The sequence below is a fragment of the Bufo bufo genome, chromosome 4 (assembly GCF_905171765.1).
Source record: "Bufo bufo chromosome 4, aBufBuf1.1, whole genome shotgun sequence".
Lineage (NCBI taxonomy): Eukaryota > Metazoa > Chordata > Amphibia > Anura > Bufonidae > Bufo > Bufo bufo.
The window spans coordinates 48,486,217-48,505,823 of record NC_053392.1 but is presented as its reverse complement, the minus strand read 5'-3'; the positions used below and the strand labels follow the sequence as shown (position 1 = coordinate 48,505,823).

At 44.3% G+C, this 19,607-nt stretch overlaps 1 protein-coding gene across 5 annotated transcripts in view; it reads right to left on the bottom strand.

Annotated features, from left to right (window-relative positions):
* The window catches only part of PKHD1 (PKHD1 ciliary IPT domain containing fibrocystin/polyductin), a 625,550-nt gene that overhangs the window by 588,408 nt on the left and 17,535 nt on the right, over positions 1-19,607 (bottom strand). For all 5 annotated transcript variants that reach the window (XM_040427208.1, XM_040427210.1, XM_040427212.1 and 2 more), the window contains exons 4-5: positions 14,577-14,715; positions 12,940-13,027 (exon numbers count right to left, since the gene is read on the bottom strand). In XM_040427208.1, coding sequence (XP_040283142.1) covers positions 12,940-13,027; positions 14,577-14,715 — 227 coding nt within the window. The remainder of the gene's footprint in view (positions 1-12,939; positions 13,028-14,576; positions 14,716-19,607) is intronic.

Here is a 19,607-nt window from a genome sequence, read left to right as displayed (position 1 = left end):
CGGGTTATGCCAGGCCTAAAAAACAGCCAGTACTGCCAGGTGAGGAGGATTACCTCAGTCTGACAGTGGAGCTCAGGAGGTGTGTGTGAGGGATCTGAGGCTTGTGCTGTGCTGGAGGGCTGAGACCCGTCTGTAAGGGAAACGGACCCCCTAAAAGCCTGCTATGGACTGCTGGAGGCAGAACTCCCAACAAGGTGATTTTTGCTATGTGGACTTTCCATTGTGTGTGAACTAACACCATGACTGCAAAGTGACATTTTGTTTTTGCTTTATGTGTGAATAAACACGGAGGTTTGATTTAAGAACTGGTAAATTGCCTCTGCACTGCGTCCGCACACCCTGTCTACCAGAGCGAATCCCGACAGTACACATTTAGCAGCACAATATACAGTATCTCTGAGTACACATATAGCAGCACAATATATCTATGAGTACACATATAGCAGTACAACATATCTCTCAGTAAACTTATAGCAGCACAATATACCTCTGAGTACACATATAGCAGCACAATATATCTATGAGTACACATATAGCAGTACAACATATCTCTCAGTAAACTTATAGCAGCACAATATACCTCTGAGTACACATATAGCAGCACAGTATATCTCTGAGTACACATATAGCAGTACAACATATCTCTCAGTAAACTTATAGCAGCACAATATACCTCTGAGTACACATATAGCAGCACAGTATATCTCTGAGTACACATATAGCAGCACGGTATATCTCTGAGTAGTGTTGAGCACGAATATTCGAATAGCGAATTTTTATCGCGAATATCGCCAACCATTTTCTCCAGTCTCAGGAAACTTATACCAGCTTGAAAAATATAGCCAAAGTGACCCACGCCTGTATTTCATGTTACGAATTCGCATTACGCGATTTGTACATTGCCGATTTATTGCATTTGATAAAATAATCTTGAATTCTCGAAATTCGCGAATATATGACAAATATTCTACAAAATATTCATGAAATATCGCAAATTCGAATATAGCCCCTGCCGCTCATCTCTGTCTCTGAGTAAACATATAGCAGCACAATATATCTATGAGTACACATATAGCAACACGGTATATCTCTGAGTATACATATAGCAGCACAGTATATCTCTGAGTACACATAGAGCAGCACAATATATCTCTGAGTATACATATAGCAGCATGGTATATCTCTGGGCGCAAATATAACAGCACAGTCTATCTCTGGATACACATATGATGGTACAGTTTATCTCTAGGTGTTGTGGGGTTTCACTCTGGTAGACAGGATTAGCGGACGCAGTATAGAGGCAACAACAAGTTCTTTGGATCAAACAGTTCAGTGTTTTATTCACACTTTAGGCAAGTGACAAAACAAGCAGTCATATTCAAACAAAAAGTCACCTTGTGGTGTTGGTGGTAATTCACACCATGCGGCAATTCTGCCTCAGAGTCCTTGCTGATAGGAGCACCAACCTGTTGTCACGCCAAACAGGTAGCAAGCCTTCATCCAGACACAAGGCTCCCAGATCCCAACACAGAGAGATAGCTTCTGAGCCCAGCTGCCTATTTAAGGACAGCCAGGTGCTGGCAAAACCTGACCGGCATTTAAAATCCGGTCCGATATTTGACCTCATCTGGCTGTAAATCAGCCCAGCGCAGCACATGCTGGGAGGAAAATACCTGTTTTCCCAGATCAAACCTCTCACTGTGTCACATACCCCCCCCCCCCCCCCCTTTGTTCAATGCCAGACAGTATACCCGGGACAGGACATCCGCGTTTCCCTGTAACCCGCCTGCCCTGTGTTCCACTGAAAACTTACGTTTTGTAGAGAGAAACCATCGGGTGACCCTGGCATTTCTGTTCTTGGCCTGGCTCATCCACTTGAGAGGGGAGTGGTCAGTCACCAGGCAGAGTTTTCTCCCCAATAAATGATAGCAGAGAGACTCGAGTGCCCACTTGATAGCCAGGCACTCTCTCTCCACTATACTATACAGGGTCTTGGCTGGGGTGAGCTTACGGCTGAGAAAGACAATGGGATGCTCATCCCTGTTGACTTCCTGAGACAGTACAGCACCGAGGCCTACTTCGGAGGCATCGATCTGTACTATAAACTCCCTTTTGAAGTCGGGGTCACCAAAACCGGGGACCCGCACAGGGCCGACTTCAAAGTGGAGAAAGCCTCTTCCACCCGATTATCCCAGCGAACCATCGTTGACTTGTGTCCCTTCAAGAGTCCTGTCAAGGGTGCGGCTAGAGTAGCAAAGTGGGGAACAAACCTCATGTAATAGCCCACCATTCCCAGGAATGACTTTATTTGCCTAGTGGTGACAGGTCGGGGCCAATTCTGTATCACCTCTATTTTGTTCACTTGGAGTTTGATGACTCCGCGCCCAATGACATACTTAGTCTCTTCTAACCCTATCGCACATATTTTTGGGGTAGTGGTGAGGCCAGCTTTCCGAAGGGAGTCCACTACAGCCTGCACTTTGGATAGGTGACTTTCCCATTCGGTACTGTGGATGACAATATCATCCAGTTAGGACGAAGCGTACCGACGATGTGGACGAAGCACAATGTCCATTAGTCGTTGAAAAGTGGCGGGGGCGCTTTGCAGACCAAAGGGTAAGACCTTATATTGATACAGCCCCTCAGGCGTGATGAAGGCAATTTTCTCTTTGGCAGCCTCCATTAAGGGCACCTGCCAGTACCCTTTTGTGAGGTCCAAAACAGAAAAATACCGGGCTTGTCCTAACCTCTCGATGAGCTCATCCACCCGGGGCATGGGATATGAATCGAATTTGGAAACCTTGTTAAGTTTTCGAAAGTCGTTACAAAACCGCAACGTCTCGTCCGGCTTTGGTATCCATACTATAGGACTGGCCCACTCACTTTTTGACTACTCAATGACGTCAAGCTGCAACTTTAGCTGCACCTCCTCTGATATGGCTTGTCGCCGAGCCTCGGACACCCAGTATGGTTTTAATCGGACTTTTGCATGAGGCTCAATGACAATGTCATGCTGGATTATGGAAGTGCGTCCAGGGAGGTCCGAGAACACATCCGTGTTTCGACGAACGAATTCCCTGGCCTCCTGAGTCTGTTTAGAGGAGAGGCTGTCAGCAATTTTTACTGTGGCAGCCGCCTCTCTTGCATCAGACAGAGGGGCCGGTACCTCTTCTCCTAGAAAACCCAGCTTCGGGTTGTCTTCTGTACAGGTTTCCCTATCTTTCCACGGATTTAATAAATTCACATGGTAAACCTGCTCCGGCTTTCGCCGCCCTGGCTGGTGTACCTTGTAGTTAAAATTTTCTCGAGTACCTCGTAGGGCCCCTGCTGCCTAGCCAGGAACTTACTGTCCACGGTCGACACCAGAACCAAAACCTGATCACCCGGGTTAAAGATTCGGACCCGAGCCTGTCGATTATAGACACAACTGTGGGCTCGCTGAGCTGCCTCCATAGGCTCCCTAACAAGAGGCAACACTGTCTCTATCCATTCTTACATCTGGGTGACATACTCAATTACACCTTTATGTTGAGTGGGTTGTTGTTCCCACGCCTCTTTGGCCACGTCCAAGATACCGCGAGGATGTCTGCCATATAGCAGTTCGAAGGACGAGAACCCAATAGAGGCCTGGGGTACCTCTCGCACTGCGAACATGAGGTAGGGCAGAAGTCCTTCCCATCTTTAGACACTACCTTTTTCAACATATTTTTTGTTTGGTTAAACCATTCTACCAGTCCGTTCATTTGCGGATGGTAAACGGATGTCCGTAGTTGTTTTATGTGCAGCAACTTACAGAGTTCCCTCATCAGCTTGGACATAAAAGGGGTCCCTTGGTCGGTCAGAACCTCCTTAGGTAGTCCTACTCGGGAAAACATCTCCATTAACTCCTTAGCTATGAGGTACGTCGCAGTGGCACCGCCTGCGGGTACTGAGTGGCGTAGTCTAGAATGACTAAGATGTGTTGATGCCCTCTGGCGGACTTCGGTACTGGGTCTATGAGGTCCATAGCTTTTCGGTCAAATGGTACTTCAAAATGTAGCTGGGGGCTAGTTATCTGGCAGGTCGGGCAAGACTTACAAAACTCTTCCACTTCTTTGAATATGCTGGGCCAGTAAAACCGCTGTAGAATACGATCCTGAGTTTTCTGCAGCCCCAGGTAACCCCTGAGAAAGTGTTGGTGGGCTAGATATAACACAAGCTTTTGATAAGCCTTGGGGGACCACCAACTGTTCAATAGGCTCACCCCGTAGTTGGTTTACCCGATACAACATATCCTGATGAACCACAAAACGGGGAAACACTGACTCTGCCCCAGGTTGTTGTGGTTCACCATCTACTATTAACACATTTTCCCAGGCACGGGATTGGGTTGGGTCCCGACGTTGGGCGGTACCAAAATTATCCCCAGAGACATTGAGGTCTGCCAATTCAGGAACCGGCAGCAAGTCCTCCACGTCTCCCACCATCACACTTAGCGGGGTTGTCTCCCCCTCTTCCACCGAAGTGACGGTCACCCCTACCGCTGGCCCTTCGGTCTCAGGTTCCCAGGGTTCTGGTCTCCCCCCTGAGCTGGGCCACTCTGCTAGGGTTACCCCTGTCTCATGGGTATCAGTCACTCTCATAGCAGGCCACAGTGTCGGGAGGCCCGGGAAGTCTCTCCCTATTATGAGTTCATAATGTAGATTTGTGGCGACAGCCACTTCGTGGGTCCATCTACTGGCCACCGTCGTTAGATACACCAGCGCGGTGGGTAATCTTTTAAGTCTACGTGGATGCACATCACCCCGACTTTCCAGCCAGTATACTCAGTGGACCGTACCAGGGTAGCCCTTACTAGGGTCACCAGACTCCCTGAGTCCAGCAGAGCCTCCGCTGGAGTGTCTGCCACTTCCACCTGTCACAAGTGATCTAGAGACTCTGGGGTACCTGTTGCACACAGCCCCCTGGCATATAGCGACTGAGGGTAGCCATAGTTAGTGTCCATGGGCTCAACCCTATGGGGACAGTCAGCCCTTACATGGCCAGGCTCCTGACACTACCAGCAGACTATCGGAGCCAGGTCCGCCATGGGTACATCCCGGGCGGGTTTTATCGGCTCAAATCTCCGGGTCTGGGGTGGAGATTTACAGGGTTTGCCGACCCCCCTCTTGACAGAACCCTCCTTTAGATTCCTAGTAGCTTCATAGCATTCCACCAGGTCTACCATTTCAAGGGCATTGCCAGGAGACACCTGACCGATCCAGTGCTGGAGAGGGTATGGCAAAGCCCTCCAGAACATATCGGCTAATAGTCTAACCAGCATAGCCGGGGGACTCAGCACATCAGGCTGTAGTCACTTTTGCAAGAGGTAGAGTAAGTCATAATACTGGGTCCTTGCAGGCTCAGCCGGCTTAAACCTCCACTGATGTACCCGCTGGGCCCGGACCAACACATTCACCCCCAGTCTTGCAAAAATCTCACCCTTTACTTTTTGGTAGTTTGATCGTCCAGCAAGTCGAAATACACCCGCTGGGAATCGGATGCCAGGAATGGAGCCACGACCTCAGCCCACTGGTCACGGGGTAGCTTTTCCCTGATGGCCACTTTCTCGTACATGGCCAGGTAGGTTTTGATGTCGTCTGCGGGGTTATCTTAGGAATCGCGACACGGGGCTGCTCCTGCTGTCTGCAAAGCTATCACATGTTGTAGCAGCAACTGGTTAGTCTCCTGTTACTGCTTATTAGCCTCGCGTTGCTGCAGGTTTGTCTCTCGCTGCTGCAGATTAGCCTCCATGAGGGCCTTCACAACAGCCTCCATTTTGTCATGGGGCACTGGTTGTAATACAGCTGGTTTAATCTACGACATACAACCGTGCCTTAAAAATGAAGAAACCAAACATATCGGCATTCACGCCAGCCTCACTGCTCTTGCCCACATCCTCCACCAATTGTGGGGACTCGCTCTGGTAGACAGGATTAGTGATGGACGAACATCGGCCGGGACGATTCGCGAACGCGCGTTCGCGATCAAATGTTTGCGAACTGCGTGTTCTCGGCGGGCCCCATTCACTTTAATGGCAGACGAACCTGAAAAACCTTCAGGTCATATTTGCAGCCAGCAAACGCTTACTAGAAGTGCACAAATAGTCCCACAACATGGACAGTGATATACCAGAGGGTGATGATTGGCAAAAATTCCCACAAAAAAATATGTATTTTAAACAGGGGCCATTTTTATGCGTCTTAAAGGGAAACTCTCAAAAATGTGCCCTGCTGGAGCCTAGAATTTTTTTATTTCCTATTGGCTTGATGTATACAAATGTGCAGCACTCCACGTTTTTGTATCCTCCAGAGTCCATAAAAAAAATGCATACGTTAACGTACATCTTTTTTCTACCATGGAACTGTATGGTGAACGGACGCCACTGTACGGCATCAGTCTGAGGCATCTGTTAACGCATACATTTTTGGTATACATTAAATGGATGGCAAAAATGTGATGTGAACCCAGCCCTAGTGTCAGAATAAGCACCAGTACACAGCGGAGCAGCGCGGCGGAGAGGGGAGGCCGCCATGTACTGACAGAGCGCTACCTGGTCCTGGTGGTCAGGGATGAGGACTGTTTTTCCAAAGGATCATTTTCTACTGTTAAATACAGGGCACAGTATAATACACTATAATCTATATAATATAAAGATATTAGCCCTACCCCCGAATGATGATACAATTAGGTGGTCATTTATTATATAGAAATACGTCTATGTTAGGTGTATTTCTGACACAGATTGTGGCGCAAAGGTCCTTAGCACCGCAATCTTCATATTTTTCCCACTCGTGCCAGGTCTAAAAAAGGATGGCATGGGCAGGGAAAGGGATACAGTTATGGCCATCCAGTTATTGGATACCACCGCCATACACTGACCGGATAACACCTCTGCACAGTGACCGGATAACACCGCCATACCGTGAATGGATAAAAGGGTATAAGAGGGCACAGTACAGGGAATGACTAAGGGCACTGCACAGGGTGTGGTAAGAGGGCACAATGCAGGGTATAAGGGGGCACAGTACGGGTGGGGAGCACAGTCACATGACCCTGTGACATTAGAAGGTCCTTATGGTGAATGCGGTTCATACGCCACCATAATGAGAGGCAGAGGAGTGAGACAAGGGTGTGATTATGTGGCTAGAGATATTATATGTAACTGTCGGCCAGTACAGGCCCCAAAAATTAGCCAATAGGCATTCACCTGACAGCACAGAACTTTGTATTCTGTGGCTGGAGGTACATTAGGTGGTTACAGGATAAATATGTAACTTTCAGCCAGTACAGGCCCCCAAAAAAGGCCTTTTATGCCACTGTATATACATAAGGCAAGGACCATTCTTTGTCCTGAGTGGTGGCGGATATGTGTGGGCTGGCATGAGGAAATTCAATTACACGTGGTCATCACAGGTGTTGAATTCCTCCAAAATCCATGCCTCATTCATTTAAAAAAATGTGAGGTAGTCCACACTGTCGTGAGCTCTGCGAGTGCGCTTATCGGTCACGAGATCCCCTGCTGCGCTGAATGTCCTTTCGGACGGGACACTCGACGAGGGGCAAGCCAAGAGTTCCATGGCAAATTGTGCCAGCTCTGGCCACAGGTCAAGCCTGCACACCCAGTAGTCAAGGGGTTCCTCGCTTCTCAGTGTCCACATCGGCCGTTAACCCGAAGTAGTCGGACACCTGTCGGTCTAGTTGTTCCCTGAGGCTGGATCCGGAGGGCGGCTGTCGATGGGTTGGCTGCAAGAATGATCTCATATCCGAAATGACCAACACATCTTCAAACTGCCCACTTTTTGCAGGTGCGGTAGGATTGGTTCCCACACCTGTTTCAATGTGGGTGGTAATTCCTCTGCCAGTGCCCGCAACAGCAGAATGCAGCATCTCTCGCAGCAAGACCTGGAAATGCTGCATTCTGCCAGCCCTCTGTGATGTTGGTAACATATCTGCCATTTTGAATTGTAACGGGGGTCTAAGTACGTTGCCACCCAGTACAGGTCTTTGACCATTATGCTTTTTATACAGGGGTCCCTCTTCAAACACTGGAGCATGAAGGCCCCTTCTTTTATCCCTCAATTATCTTCCCCTTTTTATTGTTTTGGAGCCAAAGCCCAGGGTCCAGCAGTATCCAGGTAGGAGCACCGTGACACATAAAGAGACATTTAGGCTGCACTACACCACTCGGCATTTCGTACTACACCTGGGATGCAATAGGGGCCCCAGGGGGTGGCGCACGTTGCACATATAGCAGCACAGTATATCTCTGGGGCCACATATAGCAGCATAGTCTATCTCTGGATACACATATAGCAGCATGATATATATATCTCTGGGGCCACATATAGCAGCACAGTATATCTCTGGATACACTTGTAGCAGCACAGTATATCTCTGGGGCCACATATGCTGGTACAGCTTATTTCTGGAGGTATATATAGCAGCACAGTATATCTATGGACGAACATATAGAGAGCACATTATATCTCTGAGGCCACATATGATGATACAGATTATCTCTAGGGGTATATATGGCAGCCCAATCTATCTAACTGGAAAGGGTTGATTCTGCTGATGAAACTGATATCTGTCTTCTGAAAATCGATTTCCCCGTTCCCAATAAAAAATTACTTTTATTCTAAACACAAAATAAGACTTTAGTGAACCGAGGAGCGAGGCCTTTCCCCCTGTACACCTCATTTTTCCAGTGCTAGCCATGCGCAGGGTGCATTGAAGGCTTTGAAGCCCTCATTTGCAGAAACACCGCAAGGGATTTTCACAAAACAGGTAAAATTTAAATCAGCAGGATCAACCCCAACCCAGCTGAAAGGTCCTGCTTAACCTATAGAGATTTAGTTCTTGCACTGATTTTAAACAACAGCTGTGTTATTAGTTACCCTTCACTGCCCTAGATCACCAAGGATGTCAGCATGAACCCCTTCACTGCCCTAAACCACCAGGGATATTGCCAAACTAAAATGATAGTAGAGTGAAGGTGACAACCAGTCGGATGTTTGCTCACATTTTCAGCCTCCCTCTCAATATGATACCCGAGATTTGATTGGATTACATTTTCCTATTTGCTCTGTGATATGCATGAAACTGCTTTTGCCCTTAAAGCGGCTTGTGTGTTTTTTTTTTTTTTCTATTTTTTTTTTTATAAGGCTGAAATAAACAGATTCATTTACAGCGGTAAAGTGAAATGCGCCTGAAACCTTCCACATTGCTGCCGCTAATTATGCAAGAGGGAGGTCAGTGGCATCCAGGAGAATGGGGAGGCATTAGGGAGATAAGCAGTGACCACCAGCTGACAGGTAAACTTTCTGTGAGCTGTTTAAACTTGTCAATGCCTACAGCAAACTGCAAACTGCTGGCAGGAGCCGAGCGCCGAAACAAAGCCGCACATTGTGCTCTTTTTAGTCTGGAATGTGACTCATTAACTTTATTCCCTGGCGATATTTAATCAGAGCTCTGAGAAGATCTTTATGGCATGCAAATACTTTTCACATTAAACAAAAGTGACTCTAATGTTGTTTAGGCTGGAAGCTTCGCTGCTGCTACGAGCCTGCCGTATAGCGAGTGAATGGCAATCTGCTTAACGCTAGGAGAGAGTCAAGGACTTTAATTACTTGGGACTCACTTGTTCAGAGAGTTACTCCATTATAATGATAACAACACATGTGGAAGTAAGGCTACCAAGGAGAGCTCTTAAAGGGCAAATCCCTTCACTATGTATATGTCACGCTCAGTGTGGGGGGGAAACTCCACACTGAACACAGGAGGGAAGGGGAACAGTAAATGGGCCTGGAAACTAGGGAAGAAACAGGTCACCTCCTAGACAACCCTAATCCGGGCTCTGACTACCTATCAATATAAATAGACCTTGAAGGTAGGAATATTCATAAGCAGGATACCTAGGCCCTGATTTCCCTCTAAGGCCCTGGAATCAGTATAGGACCAGAGACAACCCATTCCTCACCAGATGGTCGAATGGAAGTCTCTGTCTCAGGCCCAGATACAACAACAGGGAATATAACAAATACAAACAAACGCGACACTCAACTTCTGTAGAGATGGAAGAACAGGAACACCAGAGACTACCTCACACCAGCTCAGCCAAAACCAAATGAAGCTATCAACTGCCTAGTCAGAAGGGTGGGGTGAGACTATAAAGGGTAGAAGTGATGACCACTGAGCAACAGCTGAGAAAAGAGAAGTGGTCATTAACCCTATCAGCACTGAATCAAGAGAAATCAAGGAGGATGTTCGATTCCTCCATGCTCAGCCAATCTCCTTGATTTCCTGACATCAGTCACCTGAGGGACCGTGACAGTATATTAGCATCCATGATAGTAAAAGCTCCTACATTAAATATAAAAACATTTCTGTTTTCTGCAACCTATAAACAAAATAAAACTACTATAATACTGCTCCTATATACAAGACTATAACTACTATAATACTGCTCCTATGTACAAGAATATAACTACTATAATACTGCTCCTATGTACAAGAATATAACTACTATAATACTGCTCCTATGTACAAGAATATAACTACTATAATACTGCCTCCTATGTACAAGAATATAACTACTATAATACTGCTCCTATGTACAATAATATAACTACTATAATACTGCTCCTATGTACAAGAATATAACTACTATAATACTGTTTCTATTGTGGGGATTCGCTCTGGTAGTTAGGACTAGCGGATGCAGTATAGAGGAAAAGTACACAGTTCTTGAATCAAACAGCGGTGTTTATTCACACTTTGGTGTATAACAAAATGCAGATAAGGTCTATCACAAAATGCAGCTGACTTGGTGTTTGTGCACACACAAGGAAAGTCCATAAACGATAAAAGTCACCTTTTCTCCCGGGTGTTAATTCACACCCTTTTAGCAGTTCAGCCTCATCAAGTCCATAGGCGGCCTGTTCGTCTTTAGAGGGGCCTGAGTCCTCCAGCCCGGCTCAAACCTCAAATCCCAGCACAGCCCTCAGTTCACAGCACACAGACTCCTGAGGTCCACTGTCAGAGGGAGGTAAATCCACACACCTGGCAGTGCTGGCTGTTTTTTTATTCCTGGCAAATCCAGCCTGGAACATGTGGAGTAGTCACCCACCCAGCACTTTGACTACTCCCAGTAAGAGCCGTCCCGGATCAGCTATGACAGCCATGCTAAATCTCAAGGAGTCAATTACCAATAGCTGCTGCTGACACATAAAATACCGACTCTTACTTCACTGAGGCCAGGAACCTCGGTGACACATACCTTCCATCCACGATGATTCCAGGTACCTTCTTACACTATGTACAAGAATTTAACTTCTATAATTCTTCTTCTATGTACAAGAATTTAACTGCTATAATAATGCTCCTATGTACAAGAATATAACTGCTATAATACTGCCTCCTATGTACAAGAATATAACTACTATAATACTGCCCCTATGTACAAGAATATAACTACTATAATACTGTCTCCTATGTACAAAAATATAACTACTATAATACTGCTCCTATGTACAAGAATATAACTACTATAATACTGCTCCTATGTACAAGATGATAACTACTATAATACTGCTCCTATGTACAAGAATATAACTACTATAATACTGCTCCTATGTACAAGATGATAACTACTATAATACTGCTCCTATGTACAAGAATATAACTACTATAATACTGCTCCTATGTACAAGAATATAACTACTATAATACTGCCTCCTATGTACAAGAATATAACTACTATAATACTGCTCCTATGTACAAGAATATAACTACTATAATACTGCTCCTATGTACAAGAATATAACTACTATAATACTGCTCCTATGTACAAGAATATAACTACTATAATACTGCCTCCTATGTACAAGAATATAACTACTATAATACTGCCTCCTATGTACAAGAATATAACTACTATAATACTGCTCCTATGTACAAGAATATAACTACTATAATACTGCTCCTATGTACAAGAATATAACTACTATAATACTGCCTCCTATGTACAAGAATATAACTACTATAATACTTCCTCCTATGTACAAGGATATAACTACCATAATACTGCTTCTATGTACAAGAATATAACTACTATAATACTGCTCCTATGTACAAGAATATAACTACTATAATACTGCTCCTATGTACAAGAATATAACTACTATAATACTGCTCCTATGTACAAGATGATAACTACTATAATACTGCTCCTATGTACAAGAATATAACTACTATAATACTGCCTCCTATGTACAAGAATATAACTACTATAATACTGCTCCTATGTACAAGAATATAACTACTATATTACTGCTCCTATGTACAAGAATATAACTACTATAATACTGCTTCTATGTACAAGAATATAACTGCTATAATACCGCTCCTATGTACAAGAAAATTATTACCATTAGAATACTGCCCCCTATATCCAATATCTACTGGACACTAGAGACTAGAGTACAATACAAAAAATTGCACTATTAAACCACTGTATATCATGGACATATGTACAGAACTATGGTACACAAGGAAATGTGATACTGTAGCACCAGAGGACTTGAGTCATTTACGTACATGACAACTGGAGAATCAAATACTGTACTACATCTACAGTATGCATATTATGAACCAAAACACTGGACACCATGGACTTGTTGATTACTTATAGGCATCTATGACTTGGGCCTTGAGTTGCATACACAGCAACATTAGGTGCCAAAAGAGCTTGTCCCACCAGAGAACCTGAGTGTTATAACTGCCACGTGGATGGATGGAATAACATACAGTATTTTCACCCTGGGCTAAAATTAGGAGCATCAAACTATCAAAAATTAACTCACTTGTATCTGGCAATCCTCATGCGGTGTAATCATCACCAGATAAAATCTTTCTTACCTGATACCTGACCACTGTCGTCTGCATGACTGGTTGTCCATCGTAGTACACTTGTAGCTCATAGGTGTTTTCTTGATGTCTCATCGGTCTGTCAGGAACAGTTCATTGACATCAGGTTTGTATATATGTTCATTATTAAATAAATATTTCCAGCCTTGTATATAAATTACCCTCAATGTTCCACCAGGTGTCTGGAAATTGGTTTAAATTAGGTGCACAGTAAGGGATATTTGTTCTGTTTGGTCATATATTCCTGGCCATGGTGAACAACTACCAAGCAGGAAACTTCAGTATTTAGAAGGTCATTGACATCTAAGAACATGTATGGTTTAAGTAAACCCTTCTACTCGGAACAACCAGTTGCTTTCTTCATGGTGGTGTCACAACGAGGCAACCTGGATTGAAGCCACCATGGGTTTTAGGGTACTTTCACACTAGCATTTTTGTTTTCCGGTATAGAGTTCCTTCACAGGGGCTCAATACCGGAAAATAACTGATCAGTTTTATCCTAATGCATTCTGAATAATGAGCATTCCGTTCAGGATGCATCAGGATGCATCAGTTTAGTCCCTCTTACGTTTTTTGGCCGGAGAAAATACCACACCATGCTGCAGTTTTCTTTCCGCCCCAAAATTAATTTTCATTGAAATGCATTAATCCCGGATCCGGCCCCAAGTGTTCCGGAAAAACGGATCTGGTTTTGTGATCTGCGCATGCGCAGACCTTTAAAAATGAGAAAAAAATAAATACTGCATCCGTTTTTCTGGATGACAACCGGAAAGACGGATCCTGTATTGCAATCCGTCTCACAAATGCATCCGTTTACGTCCAAATTGCCGGATCCAGCAGGCAGTTTCGGCGACAGAACTGCCTGCCGGAATCCTCTGACGCAAGTGTGAAAGTACCCTTAGGTATGTGAATCTACTCCCTAAAAAAGTAAAGGATCTATTTGATGCCAACATCTCTTTACCAATGGTTGTCCACTCATACATCAAAAATAGTATAGACCACCGCTACTAAACACTAATGCAACCATCAAACTTTCCATCATGATGGTGGTGGTGATCTACTTTTACACTAGGCACGTTGGACAATTAATATCTTCTCTGTTATAGAGGTCAAGGATCTAATGCATATCTCCTGGCCCATGGTTGTCCATCCATGCATTAAAAATACTATAGACAAACCCCTACTGTACACGAAACACACCCAGAGGACCTTCTTTCATGGTGCCCACCTTGGTTAGTAGACACTTCTCCTTTATAGAAGTTAATGATCTGCTTGGTTCTCGTTTAAGTACAAATAGTTAACAGATCTATAGACTTTTCTCTCATGATGGCGGTGGTGGCAATGACATAACAAGGCAACCATCTGAGCTAATTTTCTGCTATCATAGTAGCCACCTTGTGTAAATAATCTGAGTATATGTATAGCAAACATTTATCAAGGATGTTGGACTCATCAGACTTCATTTTGTTTGTAGAGTTGTCATGGTGGGTTGTTGAAAAACAGGCTTCTCAATATCTCCTGTACCTGATGATATCATAACTTATTGATGTTTTATAAGTGGGATCTACTACTTTACACCACTCAACAAATTTTTAGGCAGCTTAATTTCACACATTCAAGTAGCATACCTTGTTTTACATTGGATAGATGATGTGTAAGACAGGAGAAGGTCACAAATTACTGGAGGCCTCTGTGGACTTGTCATGTGCACCTCAAGATGGGGTCCATTTCCAAAACAGACCAGATGCTGGTTGTCCATGGTGCTGTCTGGTTGTTGTAAGAGAGGAAAATGATGCATGAAACATGATGAGATCTCGTCATGAACATATCATTTTTAGGTGTAGGGGCTCTATCCCCAAATGCTTCTCATGCATTGTTCATCCCTGCCCATCACCTTTACCTCCATAGCTAATGAAATGACCATACCCAGGTACAATGCTATATTTTCTGGATTGTGGCGATTCACACCAGTGGGAGAGAGAGTGGGATTAACCTTGCCTGGGCCAACCTTCTCCAAAGGCCCCATTGCAATCACAATGCTGTATTTCCCCTTGGTCACGATATAGAACACAATAACAATACAGTGGCTTACTGTATTGTACATTCGAACCCTTTAACCTTCTTCACATTTAATGTTGTTGTCTTGTGCTAAAATAAAAATTATCCCCCAATACTCCATAATCAGAAAGTGAAAACAGAATGTTCAAAATCTTTGATAATATTTTGAAAAGGAAATATCTAAACTCTTGCATTGACTTAAGTATTCACACCCTTTACTCAGGACTTAGTTGAAGCCCCTTTGGCAGCTATTACAGTCTCCAGTATTCTTGGGTATGATGCCACAAAGTTTGCACACCTGGATTTGGGGATTTCCTGCCATTTCTCTCTGCAGATCCTCCCAAGCTCTGACAGGTTGGATGGGGACCATCAATGAACAGCCTTTTCCAGGTGTCTCCACAGATGTTCGATTGGGTTCATTTCAGAGTTCTTGCTGCTGGGCCACTCATGGACATTCATAGAATTGTCCCTAAGCCACTCCTGTATTGTATTGGCTGTGTGCTTACGGTCATTGTGTAATACCCCAGAGTTGTATTACTACACTACTCTACTCCGCTACTGCCCTTTAAGAGCTTTTATATTGTCATCTGATATAATTTGTATTATGTCTCCAGAAATGTGCATGTAAAACCATGTTAAATGTAATTTTTTCCTTGTAATTTTACAGGTCCACCAGCAGGTGGCAGCATCATTGGTAGAGGTAGTTTTAATGTTATGGCTGTTCAGAGTGGAACGATCCTGTTCTATTCTGCCCCCCTGCTGAGGAGAAGTGGAGGATTCCATCTTCCTGCAGCAAGTGAGGAAAAAAACTGTTAGAACCAGTTTTAGTTTGCCCCCTGTATAGGGAAGACAGCAAGGACCAAGTCTCGGTCTGAGACTTGATAAAATTCCCAGTCAGAGCCCTGCAGCTCAACTGGATGGAAAGAAAGCAGAAAGTTGCAGACAACCTCCAGTTCCAGGAAGAAAGCATCCCCTGAGAATATATCTGTGAGTCAAGTCCAGAGACCTAGGAGAAGCCATTCCTCCTCAGCTAGTCTGCCCCCACAAAGCAGAAGGTACAGTTCAAAGCAGAAGATTCGTTCCTGCCACGGTTACAGAGCTACAAGCAGACAAATTATCCTGCAAGCTCACATTAAAGCAGAAGCATTTATTTCTGCCAATGATTGCCAAAACCTGCTGGGACCAAAGACCAAAGTTGTATACTGTTTGGATACAAGTTATATTCAGTAAAGGAAAGTTTGAACTTCATCTAAAGGTCTGGACATAATTTCTGCTGCAAAATTCCTCTATTACTCCTACTATCACTACACTCAAATTTATTGCAAGTCAGCCAGGAGTTCAGCCGTACCCAGGTAGGAGACACCGTGAGACAATTATCATCACCCTACAGAGACATTATAGGTCATTACACCACTCTGGCATTGCCATAAAGCCCAGAATGGAGGATTGTTGTAGTGATGTCTGACCTACTGGAGGTTTCTCCCATCTGCACAAAGAATCTTTGGAGCCCAGTCAGAGTGACCATTGGGTTCTTAATAACCTCTCTTTCCAAGGCCCTTCTTCCCCAAATACTTAGTTTGGTGGGGCAGCCAGCTCTAGGAAGAGTCCTGGTTGTTCCAATTTTTTTCCATTTAAGAATTATGGAGGCCACGTACTCTTGGGAACTTTCAGTGCAGCAGAAATGTTTTCGTACCCTTCTCCAGAACTATGCCTCCCCACAATCCTGTCTTAGAGCTCTACAGGAAGTTCTTTCCTCCTCATGCTCTGATGTGCATTGTCAGCTGAGATACCTTCTATAAACAGGACTGTGTCTTTCTAGATCATGTCCAATCAACTGAATTTACCACAGGTGGAGTCCAATGAAGGTGAAAAACATCTCAACGATGATCAAGAGAAATGAGAGGACTCAGAGCTACATTTCAAGTGATAGCAAAGAGTCTGAATACTTCTTCTGCCCAGACAAAACTTTAGTTGTTCCATTTTAATAAATTTGCAAACATTTCTAAAATTATGTTTTCTATTATGGGGTATTGAGTGTAGAATGATGGGAGAAAATATGATTTTTTTTAAGGCCGCAACATAACAAAATGTGAAAAAAAGTGAAAGGGTCTGAAGACTTTCCGAATGCACTGTAAGGCTACTTTCACATCTTCGTTTTCCCTTTCTGCTATTGTGATCCGTCATAGGATCTCAAAAGCGGAATAAAACGCTTCAGTTTTGTCCCCATTCATTGTCAATGGGGGCAAAACTGAACTGAAGGGAACGATGTGCACCAGAATGCATTCCGTTCCGTTTGGTTGCGTTCCCATGACACACACAAAAGCGCTGCAAGCAGCGTTTTTTTTTGAGTGCGTCCTGGGATGCGGAGCAAGACGGAGACAAAATAAAACCGATCCGTCCCCCATTGACTTACAATGGTTTTAGTGCCGGATCTGTAATTTTAGAGAAAATACAACCGGACCCAGATGCAGATGGTTGTGTTATCATGACGGAAGCGTTTTTGCTGATCCATGACGGATTCAGCGAAAACGTAGATGTGAAAGTATCCTAAGTCAGAGGCATCCACCAGAGGTCATAGCTGTCAATAATCCCCGAAAAACGACTGGGAAAATGGCCAGGGAGTGGTCAGCTGGAAAGGGGCAGGGAGAGAACAGGGTTTGGACATATTTACCCCAAAGAGAGTGACTTGTGGGTGTTTTGGAGACAGTCTCGGGCAAGGCTTAAAGGGGTTTTCTGAGACTTTCATAATGATGACCTATTCTCTGGATAGCACAAACAAAAATGGAAGAGCAGCACAACCGGACCTTTAGACCAAAAACCGGAATGCAACAGCCGCGATGGGACAGCAGATCCACAGCAGTCCAGGAACAGCAATGAAAGATGGTAGTCAGAACAGCATATCCAGTGCGTCTTTTATTGGAAGCCTTGAGTGCACACACAAACAAAGTACGACGTTTCGCCTACGCAGTCGCCTTTGTCAAGTATACAAAAGGTAAAAACTAGCAATGTTAAATACAGATATGTGACCTCTCCCACAACATGTTGGAGCCAATCGTTAGGAGGCTCCGCCCACTCGATGCATCAGCGCAATTAAAAGCGGCCTCTTCAGTAATCAGGCCGTCTGAAACATATAATGAAATCAATGTGTACCTGAAACGTATAAAACATCGTCCAATAGCGCCAGACATATTCCCATCCACCTCGGCGTCTGGCTCATCGCAGTGCGCATGTCCATGACTCATCGCGATATCAACGTGACGCGCTGCCGTCCGTCACGTGCATAATGTGTCATCAAGTCATATGATGGTCACATGTTGGGCGCAAGGTCCTTTGCACACATGGAAATATAACCACCTGGAAGGTCCTATCAACAGACCTCACCGCTCGGCCTATGTGTGTCAATGGGGACAAAATCATGTCTCACACACAGACAAAAACACAGGGGCAGAGCGATATATCCACTTCATATACAAATAGATATTCCATGAGGCCGGACACATGTAGAGCATGGCCATCTGACGTTTAATGAATATAAGGGAAAAAAGTCTAACTCCAACGGAATCGGACGAAACAATGTATCAGATACACAACACAGATGTATATTGTGAATAAACATGTGAACATAGTGATCGAACAAAATAATCCAAATAAACCATAATCTACCATTAAAAACATTGTCTATACTGAGTCAGACATGAGTAGAACACTACCTACCTATCTACACTGTTTACATTAAATTCAATGTTGAGTCCCTGGGGTTGTAGCGATTGTAATGTAAAGATCCATTTCAGCTCTTTTTTTCTCAACATGCGCTCCCTATCACCGCCCCTCTTGGGGACGTCAACAGAGTCAATGACCCTAAATCTCACTTGGCTGACAGAGTGTCCACAGTCAACAAAATGCTTAGCCACCGGTTTGTCCACCATTTTTTTCCTAATGGTACTTTTGTGTTTGTTAATGCGCTCCCTAATTTCCATGGTTGTTTCTCCCACATAGATCAAACTACAGGGACAAACAATCATATAGATTACAAACTTGACCGACATGTGTAATATCCTGCAATGTTGTATTTCTTGCCACTGTAAGGATGTACAAAGGTGTTCCCCTTTGACATATTCCCACAGTTGCAACACCCCAGACATGGGAAGTTCCCCATCGTTCTGGGTTTAAGGTAAGTTTGACCCCCTTTAACAACACCTCCAGTGTCAGTTTTAATCGGTTTGTCACGGAAATTGGTGCCCCGTTTGTATGCCATCAATGGCGGACTGTCAAATTCGTGTATGGTCGGAAAACCCCTGTGAAGGATATGCCACTCTTTCCTTAACATATGTGTTATGTCAGCCCTGTGGTTGCCCTAAGTGGAAACAAACGGGATACGTGCCGTATCCTTGCTAGTAGGAGAAGACTGAAATGTGGACACTGTCAACCAAGGAGACCCTGGTCCTAGACCTGTGTAATAGCCACCAGGATACCTCCTCTGAGAGAATTTATTACACATCTCGTTGATCCGATGGCTGAATACATGATCATCAGATACTACTCGTCTAACACGCAGCATCTGACTCCAAGGCAGGGAGTCTAACATACGGCGTGGATGACAA